This window comes from Ailuropoda melanoleuca, chromosome 10, assembly GCF_002007445.2.
Source record: "Ailuropoda melanoleuca isolate Jingjing chromosome 10, ASM200744v2, whole genome shotgun sequence".
In the NCBI taxonomy this organism is placed as follows: domain Eukaryota; kingdom Metazoa; phylum Chordata; class Mammalia; order Carnivora; family Ursidae; genus Ailuropoda; species Ailuropoda melanoleuca.
The window spans coordinates 16,304,023-16,316,563 of record NC_048227.1 but is presented as its reverse complement, the minus strand read 5'-3'; the positions used below and the strand labels follow the sequence as shown (position 1 = coordinate 16,316,563).

The window sequence follows — 12,541 nt, the reverse complement described above, 5'->3', positions numbered from 1 at the left end:
ACTTTGGCTTCCTCTATCCTGCTAAGTCAGTTACCCTTCTTCCACCTACGTTAAATCTTCCAAGTGTTAACCCCTTTCTTTTGCTATTTCCTCTCCCACCTGCTTGTCCTTGGGGTTTATGCTTGTTTTGAGTCCTTTGCTATCAACACAGAGGGAGGGTGCAAACCTAAATCTAGGTGTTAAATCCTCTGGTCCAGAATCAGGGAAAACATTCTCACTCTCTACTTGCCAGACTCTAAAATGTATCAATTGATTCATTTTATAAGACTGTAAAAGATTCAGAATTCCAAGAATCCAAACATTAGCCTGAAGAATTTTTCCACAAAGTCCTTTTTATTTATTTCACTAGAAATTACTCTTTATTGATTAAATCACCAGGAATTTTCAGCACAAGATTGACCATCTTAATGACCACCAAGGTTTGGGCTCTGGGATTTGTTCTGCCTCTCCCAGTCCTTAAAGGGGTTTAGAGGGAGAGACGTCATTAACAGAGATCAAATCAGATGGTTGCAGGTCCTCCTTTCCCAGTCATTGGACAAGCTGCTCAATTCTTGTCCAGAGCAGGAAAGAGCCAGTACTTCAGAAAAATCTAATAAAGAATTTGACAATGCAATGTAAGATCTCTCTTAACAATGTAGATTTATCAACAGTATTGGTCCAAACTTATTTGCTTCTGATCTAAATCATTTTGCAATTTACCTTTTTTTTTATGTGTATGTAATTCTTATTAAATAACCTCACTCCCAGTGCAGACGTGAATCAACCCAGTGCCAGGAAAACATCCCTCAAACCAGAAGAGCCTCATCTTGCTCTTGGAAAGAAGTAACAGAGGTTTTTCTGCTCCTCTTCCACGTATTAGATGAACAAACCTGCCCCTAAAGTCCAAAATGTTACTTCTGGCCTTGGAATGTGCAGCCTGTGATGGGCTGATTCAAATCACCTTGAAAGGGCCACTGGAACTACTATGCAGGCAGCCTTCTTTGGAAATTTCTTCTTAAAATAAAGTTCTGAGAATCGTTCATGATTGTGTACAAAGGCTCTAAGGTCCAAACAACTTCTGCTATTCCATCTCACGAACTAGGCTCAGAGGAGGCGTTGGAACTGTCAGGAGCGAGAGCAGTAGCAGTGGCCCCACGAGGTAGGACCTCAATAACTCGAGGCTTGTCAATGATCCGGGCTGTCCGGTTTCCCTTTTCCACAATACCGACAATCCATGCTTGGTGACCCTCTCCATACTTGGAAGACTTTATTTCAGAACAAAAGCGAGCTGCTTGTTCTCTTGGCAGACAAATCAGTAATCCCCCAGAAGTTTCCGCTGAGGTTCCTTGAAGGAGCCCAAAGCGCCCACTGGCCTTGCTGATGGCAGCCATCTTGGCAATAATTGGCAGATTATGAATCACAAAGGACACCTCATTTCTTTGTTGTTTCGCAAGGTTCTGAGAGTGTCCTAGAATGCCAAAGCCTGTGATATCTGTGGCTGCGTGTGCGTTAAACGTGTGCATTAATCCAGCAGCAGTCCTGTTTAGGGTAGCCATATTGAACATGGCTTCCTGATAAGCCAGCTCTACCTCTTCTCTGGAGACTACCATATTTATTTTATTCCATCTCTCAGGATTATCCAGCCACTGGTGGGCATTGACAGCAACTTGGGTTCCTAAGGGTTTGGTTAACACGAGCACATCGCCAACAACTGCACTGTCAGGCATGATGAATTCATTTGGCTGACATACCACAGTGGCAACCCCACCGACGATAATCCAAGGGTTTACCACCGTCTGTCCACCAGTCACTGCAGTCCCTCCTTCCTCAGCAGCATCGCGAAAGCCTTTGATCATGAGTGGTGTTATCTTTTCTCGTTCCTCCTCGGTCATACTCTGGCTGACGCTGAGTAACATCAACATGTTGTCACATTCAGTAATGCCCATGGCGTAGAGGTCACTCAGCACGTTGGCACACGCTATGCGCCCCATCATGTAGGGATCTTCCACCAAGGGGTAAAAGAAATCCGTGGTCTGCACCAGTGACAGGCCCCCGTGTCTCAGGGGTATGACGCAGGAGTCCATCCCAATGCCCAGGGCTGGAAAGGTGGGGTTGGGTTCGGCCCCGGCCGGCAGGCCGCCTTCCTGGGCCGCCTCTTCATGGCCTCCGACCAGGCCCAGGCCGAACGGGGGCCGCACGTCTGGCCGCGTCAGTCCCGCCAGGAGTTTGAGCAGCGTCTCCTGCGGGACCTTGCAGCCTCAGCCCTTCATGCCGGAGAAGCCCGTCAGTCGCCAGCTCGGGCTAAGGCCCAGCGCCTGGGGCTCGAAGGGCCGGTAGCTCGAGAAGCCCCGGCCCAGAGACAAGCCCGCGGACCCCGAGCCTTCCGCCGCCGCCGCCACCACCTCTCCGCCGGCGCCCGTCACCGCGGCTTCCGCCATCGCGCCCGCCGGGTAGGGAGGGAAAAGAGGAGAGGCGAGCTCCCTTCTCTTCTCTACTCCAGTTACTACGGACTAACAGTCAGATATTACCGCAGAGATTCTCCCCGGCACGACTCGCGCCACCGGACTCACGCCGCCGCACCGCGCGCTCCTGGCCTTCCTGAGGGAGGAGCCGCCGGCCTCCCGTACTTATAGTCCTAGTGATTGACAGCCGTGCCATCCAATGATGACCTCGCTACCGTGAGGCGGGCTTCCTTTCGTCTAAAAGATAAATTACAAATCAAACAGCAGCTTGCGAAATTGGTCCTGGCGAGATGACCCGCGAGTGTTGAGGTTCGCTCCCCTAGTTGTGATTTAAACGATCTCTTGGGAGTGGCTGGCGGAACTTTGCTCCCCTAGAGGCAGTTTACCAAGGGCAGCATTTTCGAAGATGAAGAAGATCGGTCACGGGGCAGATCTCAAGCAGGTCAGAATTGTCCGAGGGTCACTTGACAGCGCTCGTAACCAATCCAGGATAGGAAAATAGCCCAGGGAAAAAATTCGGAAAGAATGATGAGAAATTAGATATTAAGTTACTACCATTAAGCAAGCAAATCCTCGCATCCAAATCATGAAATGTTAAAATGGGCTTCAAAGAATTTTAAGACTCAGGGGGGCCTAGCTGCCTCAGTGGAAGAGTATGCGACTCTTGATCTCCGGTCGTAAGTTCCAGCCCCACATTGGGGGTAGAGATTACATTTAAAGAATAAGATCTTAAAGTCTTTTAAGACTCTTAAATCCACCACTAACTGTGTGAGTCACTTTCCCTCTCCCAGCGTCAGTTAACTCATCTGGACAAAAAAGTGGCTTATCTTGTTCTGTTCTAAAGTTTCTATATATCTTTAAGTGAGTATATATGAAAATCTGTGATGTATCCATTAAGAGCAATTTGCCAATATCTATTAAGCATATAACTGCACATAATATCTTTGACTCAGCAGTTCCAATTCTAGGACTTTATCCTACAGATGTACTCACGAGCTGTGAGTGGGAAATGACAGAGTTGTTTTATTTTTGAATTTTTTTTTTCTGTGCTGTTTGTAATATCAACATACTGGAAACAACTTTAATGTTTATGAACTGTGATTAAAATAAATCAATCATGGAATAAATAAAATCTTTTAAAAAAATAAAATAAATCATGGTACATTTATATAACAGAGTACCCAAGCAACTCTAAAACAGAATGAGAAAACATGGATGTAATTATATTGATAATAGTTACAATCCTAAGAGGCACAGTTCTAAATGCTTTAGTATATTAACTTAGCCCTTACAATAACCTTTGAATTAGGATTCTTTCCACATTTTACAGATAAGGAAAATAATGCACTGAGAGATTAAATGACCCACTCAAGGTCATAGCCAGTTTAGAAAGGAGCTGGATACGAATCCAAGCATTCTGTTCCAAAGAGCACCAGGAGATATTGCCTATGATGTTTAAGAGAAACAAGCAAACTTCAGAGCAGTGTTTATATAATACTATTATTTGTTGTAAAAGGGGGAAATATATGCAATGGCATATTTCTGGGAGGAGAATCACCAGAAACCCGTGAACTGATTGCCTCTGGGGAGGGAATGGGGTGGTTGGGATGGGAGATTCTTCATTGTATTGTCTTTTTGTTCCTTTAACATTTGGAACTTAAATTTTTTAAAAAAATATTTGAATGTATTACATACTTTAAAAAAAAAAAGAAAAACAACAACCTGCCTATGGGACTGTAAATTGGTGTAACCATTTTGTAAAGGAGTTTGGCCTGAACTGATTGAATCAAGCATGTGCAAACCCACGCATTCCACCCATAGGTGGAACTCCCCAGCAATTCTACCCATAAAACATGCCCTAGGGGCGCCTGGGTGGCTCAGTTGTTAAACATCTGCCTTAGGCTCATGGAGCCCGCATCGGGCTCCCTGCTTAGCGGGAAGCCTGCTGCTCCCTCTCCCACTCCCCTTGCTTGTGTTCCCTCTCTCGCTGCCTCTCTCTCTGTCAAATAAATAAATAAATTCTTAAAAATAAATAAATAAAACATGCCCTGGAGAAACTCTTGCAAAGGTGCCCCAGGAAACACATGCAAGAATGTAGGAGCTCTGGAGACTGATTACACAGCAACGAGAAGTTACTTAACACTACTGACCTATCCACCTAAAAAAAGGTAAGATGGTAAATTTCATGTTACCACAATCAAAAATTTAAAACATAGGAGGTACTTATAGCTCTTAGAGCAAATCATTACATTTGGTTTTTATTATTCTGCAATAAGTATTAAGTATTAAGGAGTAAATTGGAAGAAACTCGAACGTTAAAATTAGACTGAGCTGCAGTCTTGGCTCTCCTAATGACCTTGGGCAAATTATCTAGGAACCCCAGTTTCACTCCCTCTAAAGTAGTCCTTTCACCTGAAGGTAATGATAGACACCAGATGGAGTTTTTTCTGAGAATTAAATTTTAAAATGTGTGTGAAGCTCCTAACACAGTTCCTGGCTGATGGTAAGCTTCACATGAATGATAGAACCTCGCATTCTCCACTACTGTTAATGTGGATGTAGGGGCTGGAATTTAAATTCACAACACTTATAACATCTTGGAATTTTTTAAAATAAAAACAAGTCCATTTGTCTTCCTAAAGAAAAGGAAGACTGTAACACCAGAACCCTGGAAACAACCCATGGGTCTGTTAACAGGGAATGCATAAATGAATCGTGGTATAACTACACAATGGAATATTGTGTCTCTGTGAAAATGAATGATAGGTCTAGGCATCATCAGTACGGGTAATCTCAAAAACAAAATGTTAGGAGCAAGAAGCCAGTTACAGAAGAATACAGCAGTTATTTATGTAGAGTTCAACACCAGGCAAAACAATAATATATTGATAAGAGATGCAAAATGACAAAAAAAAAAAAACCCAACCAAAAACGTTTTAAGAGTAAGAGAGTGGATGATTAACAAAATTTAGCATAGGGATTACTTCTGGGGAAGAGGGCCTAGGACACCCGCACGTTAAGTTCTGTTCCTTGGGCTGGGCTGTACTGACATGATGTTCTTTAAACCGTACACATCTATTTTCCCACGCTCTTTTTGTAAGCTGTGTGTCAACATTAAAAAAAGAAAAGAATATTTCAGAATTTAAAATTAAAAATACTAAAGGATTAAAAATAAATCCCCCAAATGAAAAATACTAAAGGAAAAATGAGATAATGAAAAAGCAAGAGATGTGAAAGCAAAAGACCTCTGGATTTTGTCTGACCTTGGGATCCGCTGTCATTGACCTGTCTGCCCTTGAAGAAGTGATACGCCTCTGTACACCTTAGTTTCCACTTCTGTGAAATGAGGGCCATCATCTCTGCTTAGGATCTGGTATAAGGATCGTATGAAAATCTCAACTATGAAAGTTTCTTTGCAAAATGTTCGGCGTGCTGGACCTGTGAACGATCTTCCTGTCACTAAGGGAAACATGAAAACGCCCTAGCACGTCTGTAGTCAGCTCACCTGGGTTAAAAAGTGACAAGATCAGGTGCCCTCCTTTATAAGCTCTCTTTGTTCTTTGGACTTTCTCCTCTCGGCATTTAGGACAGTTTGTAATTCTTTTTTTTTTTATTAAGATTTTATTTATTTATTTTACAGAGAGAGAGAAAAGGAAAGTACAAGCAGGGGGAGGTACAGAGGGAGAGGGAGAAGCAGACTCCCTGCTGAGCAGGGAGCCCCCTGCGATGCGGGGCTCAATCTCAGGACCCCAGGATCACGACCCGAGCTGAAGGCAGATGCTTAACCGACTGAGCCACCCAGGCATCCCCCCACCTTGTTTTTTTTTTAAAGATTTTATTTATCGGGCGCCTGGGTGGTTCAGTTGGTTAAGCAACTGCCTTCGGCTCAGGTCATGATCCCAGAGTCCTGGGATCAAGTTCCACATCTGGCTCCCCCTGCTGTATGGGGAGCCTGCTTCTCCCTCTCCCTCTGCCTGCCACTCTCCCTTCTTGTGCTCTCTCTCTCTGTCAAATAAATAAATAAATAAATAAAATCTTTTTAAAAATATTTTATTTATTTGAGAGAGAGAGAGTGAGAGAGAGCACAAGTAGAGGGGAGGGGCAGAAGGAGAGAGAGAGAAGCAGACTCCCCGCTGAGCAGAGAGCCCCAACGCTGGGCTGGATCCCAGGACCCTGTGATCATGACCTAAGGCAGCTGCTTAACCAATTGGGCCCCCCAGGCGCCCCTGTAATTCTTTATTTATGTGATTAGGCCACGAATGTCTGCCCCCTTCGTCTGTAAGCTGCACAGGGCAGGGGCTACCCTGTTGCGTTCACCCTGGCTCCCCTGGCATTGTACATGGCAATGACATGTGATGAATGAATATGTCATTTTATGCAACTCGATTTGCTAAGCCAGGCATGGTGCTGAGCACTTTCACTTACTCATCTCCTCATTAAAGCTCATAGCAGCCCCAGGGAATTGGCATTATTAGCTCCATTTTAGAGATGAGGAAACTGAGGTCCCTAATAGGTCAGGAGTCCTGCACAGGGTCACCTAGGGAGAACACAAACCAAGCTCTGTTTGACCTGAAGGCTGGGGCTCTATCCCTCATCTTGCCCCTCCTCTTGAGAGTACTAACAACTCCCATCATGCCCCTCGAGGAAGCAGGACCGTTTGGAGGGAAGGTTTCATCCCTATAGCTCCCTGTTGCTTCTATTTGGAAGCAATGTCATTCAGGCCAAGAAAGTCGTGAATTTGCCTTGGTCAGGGACCAACCCACTCGGCTCCGAACAAGTTCATGTGCTTTTGTGAAAGTGATCCACATGGGCCCTTCGAGGGTGATCCTTGTGACTGTATCATTTGAAAGCATCCCTTTGATCTCGTTCTTGGTTTTCACTGAGAGATCCACTGAACCATATCTATAGCTTGGGTTAAAGCTATGGGTCAAAGATTGCAAGAGTAAAAACCTGGAGGTGGGGCTGGGAAAGCAGGCAAAGGAGAGAGAGGTTTTATTTATTTATTAAGATTTTATTTATTTGACAGACAGAGACACAGCCAGCGAGAGAGGGAACACAGGCAGGGGGAGTGGGAGAGGAAGAAGCAGGCTTCCCAGCAGAGGAGCCTGATGTGGGGCTCAATCCCAGGACTCTGGGATCACACCCTGAGCCCAAGGCAGACGCTTAACGACTGAGCCACCCAGGCGCCCCAAGAGAGAGGTTTTGTTTTGCTTTTTAAAGATTTTTTATTTATTTATTCGACAGAGATAGAGACAGCCAGTGAGAGAGGGAACACGAGCNAGGTTTTGTTTTGCTTTTTAAAGATTTTTTATTTATTTATTCGACAGAGATAGAGACAGCCAGTGAGAGAGGTAACACGAGCGGGGGAGTGGGAGAGGAAGAAGCAGGCTCATAGCAGAGGAGCCTGATGTGGGGCTCGATCCCATAACGACGGGATCATGCCCTGAGCTGAAGGCAGACGCTTAACCTCTGTGCCACCCAGGTGCCCCAAGAGAGAGGTTTTAAAGAACAAAAAGGTCTGAATACCAGCCCATCGTTTGGTTTTCACACACAACAGAAGCACTGGGGCTAGTGCTAGTTATAGTATTTTTTTCTCATTATGATAATTTCCAGTTATAACACTACACTTCAAGATTCAGTACACTAAATTTTTCATTTTTTCAAGATTTTATTTTTAAGTCATCTCCACACCCAGTGTGGGGCTCAAACCCACAACCCTGAGATCAAAAGTTACACGCTCCAGGGGCGCCTGGGTGGCACAGCGGTTAAGCGTTCTGCCTTCGGCTCAGGGCGTGGTCCTGGCGTTATGGGATCGAGCCCCACATCAGGCTCCTCTGCTATGAGCCTGCTTCTTCCTCTCCCACTCCCTCTGCTTGTGTTCCCTCTCTCGCTGGCTGTCTCTATCTCTGTCGAATAAATAAATAAAATCTTTTTTAAAAAAAAGTTACACGCTCCAGCCAGCCGGGCACCCCAGACTCAGCACACTTTATTTTTATTTTTTAAAGTTTATTTATTTAAGCAAACTCTACACCCCTAATGTGGAGCTTAAACTCACAACCCCAAGATCAAGAGCTGTATGCTCTACTGACAGCAAGCCAGGAGGCCCAGGTTCGGCACACTTTAAAGAATTTTTAAATTGTGGTAAACCATACACTCAGTGGTTTATTTCTAGTATACTGAAAATACTTCCATAACTTAAGTAGGCNTTTATTTATTTATTTATTTATTTATTTATTTATTTATTTATTTATTTAAAAGAGAGCACAAGCAGGGAGGGGCAGAGGAGGAGGGAGAATCTGAAGCCGACTGCACTGAGTGCGGAGCCAGAGGCGGGGATCAATCCCATAACCCTGAGATCATGACCTGAGCGGAAACCAAGAGTTGGATGCTTAACCAATTGAGCCACCCAGGTGCCCCCTATTCATTGAAAACTTTTGTGCACTAGGTACTGAAGCTATAACAATGAATCCCTGCCCTCATGGAGCTGACATACTAATGGAAAGAGATAGCAATAGGTAAGATCAATCATTTGTTAGTTAGGGTTAGATATTGAAGAGGGAAAAATGAAGTCTGACGAGAAGGAGGGTAGGAAGTCTGGTATGTGGATGTGCTTTGTGTAATTGTAGCCAGGGAGGGCCTCACTGAGAAGGTGACTTTGAAGTACAGGCCTGAGTCAAGAGAAGAATAGTTTGCATTTCCCAGATATCTGGGAAAGAGTGTTTCAGGTGGAGAATGGCAAGTGCAAAGGCCCTGAGGCAGGAGTGTACCTGGGGCGTTCTAGGTGCAACACAGTGGCCAGGATGACTGGTGCACATTAAGTGGAGAGAGCTGAAGGAAATGAGGTCAGACAGCAGCATCACAAGGTTGGTGGAGAGGGCACAAGACACAGGGCCTTCAAGGTCAGTGTAGGACTGATGTAATTTGACTTTGCTATAGCTTTTACTCTGCATTCAAACCCTAAAGGTCAAAACATTCCCCATTGGTCTGAGCCCCCAACACCCTGGTCCAACATCCAGGTCAGTATCCCCATCCCTGGCCCCTGAACCCGAGCGTGACCCAGGGCAGGTACAGCCTCAGTTCCCAGTCCCCACCTGCCCTGGGTTTGCCCCGTGGGGCTTCCAGCAATGGGCTCTAACCTCGGGAAACTTGAGAACTGACACCCATGTTCACAGCCCCTCACACTGTTAACCATCTTCCATCACCTTCTGGGGCAGGAAGTTTCATCTTTGCATCTGGGGTAAATGTGAGAAGCCATACTGAGTTACCTCTTACCATAAGAATCTGAGAGACATAGGACAGAAAGAGACTCAGAGTGATGGCAGAACTCAGAGAATGGAAGTTTGGAGATGGAGATAAAGAACGAGGAGGTGATTGGGAATGTGCTGAGGGAGGGATTCATGGGATAACTTGCCAGAACAGCATTCCTGGCAGAAAAGCACCCATGGCAAAGGCCCCAAGACAAGCAAGCCTCATGTGTTGGATGGAGGCCAGTGTGGCTGGTGACAAGTGAGCGAGGGAGAGAGTAGGAGGAGGTGATGCCAGAGAGGCAATGAAGGGCCGGATGTACAGGGCCCCTGGACTAGGGGTGGCCTTTGGCTTTGGCTCTGGGTAAGACAGGAGCCACGGGACGGTTTAGACCAGAAGAGTGACATGGTCACTCCGGTTGAGGTGAGGGTGGACAGGGTTGGCAAAGTGGATACAGAGAGACAGTGAGGAGTCTCCTACAAAAACCCAGGAGAGAGACGATGATGACTTGGTTACATCGGAGATAATGACAGGTGCTCATATCCTGGATATTTTTTGAAAGCAGAACCAACAGATCTCCTGATGGATTAGATGCAAGATCTGATAGGTTGGGGCGCCTGGGTGGCTCAGTCAGTTAAGCATCTGCCTTCAGCTCAGGTCATGATCCCGGGGTCCTGTGATCGAGCCCCACATTGGGCTCCCTGCGCAGCGGGGAGCCTGCTTCTCCCTCTCCTCTGCCCCTCTCCCCTGCTTGTGCACGCTCTCTCTCTCTCTCACATGCACTCTCTCTCTTTCTCTCAAATAAATAAGTAAAATCTTTAAAAAAAATATCTGATGGGCCATGTGAAGGAATTTTGGACTTTTTGTCCTAAGAGAAAGAGGAAGTCACAGGACTGGTTTTAAGCAGGGAGGTGGCATGGTTGTATTTGTGATTTTGAAAGATCACTCTGGCTGCTAGATCAAGAACAGACAGGAGGGGAATGATGCGGCAAAGGATGGTGGTGACTTGCACTAGGGTATAGTAGGGTATGGCATGAACAGAGCATAGCGTAGTTCTTTCTGCCTCAGGGCCTTTGCACTGGCCACTCTTACTTACCCAACAACCCTTCATGCCCAACAAACACTCATATCTTCAAGACTTGGGGAGGTCCCTTGCCTGTGATCCCATAACCCTGCGATTTCCTAGTTTAAGCAATTATCATGCTAGATTTTCTCTAACATCTGTGAGCTCCTCACAGCTGGAACCACGCCTCACTGGATTCCAGGAGCCCAAGGCCCAGCATGGGCTCTGGAGCAGAGAAGGCCTTAGAGAGCATTTGTTTTGTTTTGTTTTGTTTTGTTTTTTTAAANCCTTCATGCCCAACAAACACTCATATCTTCAAGACTTGGGGAGGTCCCTTGCCTGTGATCCCATAACCCTGCGATTTCCTAGTTTTAGCAATTATCATGCTAGATTTTCTCTAACATCTGTGAGCTCCTCACAGCTGGAACCACGCCTCACTGGATTCCAGGAGCCCAAGGCCCAGCATGGGCTCTGGAGCAGAGAAGGCCTTAGAGAGCATTTGTTGAATGAATAAATGGAAAGAATGTGAATGAGGTGAGAGGTTGACATCCTGTTATTTGGGGTTCATCAAAGCACTGCAAATCCTTTATTATTATTATTATTTTCTGATTATTAAAGTAATGTGCTCTTTATAAGAAAAAACTACATATATATAATGAAAGATCTCTAAAACCTCATCCTTTATACTCTAGAAATAATTCAAGACATCTCTAGAATCTAGAAATAACTACACAGAGTCCAGTAAATACCCTCCCTCCCATTTTTTTAAGCTTATTTATTTAAGTAATCTCTACATCCAATGTGGGGCTTGAACTCACAACCCAGAGATTAAGAGTCATGTGCTCTTCCAACTGAGCCAACCAGGCAGCTCTCTTTCCCCACCAAATTTTTTTCATGTATACACCAAAAAATGAAGTGTTTAAGATGTAACACACAGTAGTGGGGCGCCTGGGTGGCTCAGTCAGTTAAGCGTCTGCCTTTGGCTCAGGTCATGATCTCAGGGTCCGAGCCCCCCATCGGGCTCTCTGCTCAGTGGGGAGTCTGCTTTCCCTCTCCCTCTGTGCTCTCTCTCTCTCTCTCTCAAGTAAATAAATAAAATCTTAATAAAAAAAGATGTAACATGCACTAATAATTTGCTTTACTTCTCCTTACATTATCATGACAATCTTTCTATGCTAGCATAGGTAAATCTACCATATTTTGTAAAAGGCTGAATAGTATTTCATAAAATGGACTTATTTCACTGGTATAACCAACTTCCTATTATTGTTAATCAATTTATTTTCTCCTTTTTTAATTGAAGTATTTCCTTGAATGTCCTCATTGTGTTTATTTCAAGGCACCAGATTTTAGGAGGATTGTTGAAACGGGCGTTCCTCCTGGGGTGGTCAGAGGACTTGAGACTTCGTCTTACGGAGAATATTAGATATAATTGAGGGTGTTCAGCCTGGAAGAGAGACCCGTAGGCCTTGTCTACATTTCTGAAGGGGCTTCCAGATGGGAAAGAGAACAGATTTGTCCCAGGCATTTCAGCTGGGCAGAACCAGGTCTAAAGTATGGAAGTCACAAAGAGGCAAACTAGCATGAAATACAAGAAAGCAGGTTCCTACAAGCAGAGCTTCAGGAGACGTAGTGGATCTCCTTGGGAAGTCATGAGCGTCCTGTCTCTGGAGGTGTGGAAGGAGAACCTGGTTGAAGATTTAAGAGGAAGTAATATATAAGGGACTTTTGTGCAGTAGGCCAAAGTTGAATTAGGTGATATCTGAGAGTCCTTTCAAATCGAAATTTTTTC

At 45.0% G+C, this 12,541-nt stretch overlaps 1 protein-coding gene across 1 annotated transcript; it reads right to left on the bottom strand.

Annotated features, from left to right (window-relative positions):
- Positions 1-311: 311 nt before the first annotated feature.
- On the bottom strand, positions 312-2,598 carry SEPHS2 (selenophosphate synthetase 2). Its single transcript, XM_011231773.3, has one exon. It carries the CDS (start codon positions 2,415-2,417, stop codon positions 1,071-1,073), a length of 1,347 nt encoding a protein of 448 aa, XP_011230075.3. The 5' UTR covers positions 2,418-2,598; the 3' UTR covers positions 312-1,070.
- Positions 2,599-12,541: the final 9,943 nt, after the last annotated feature.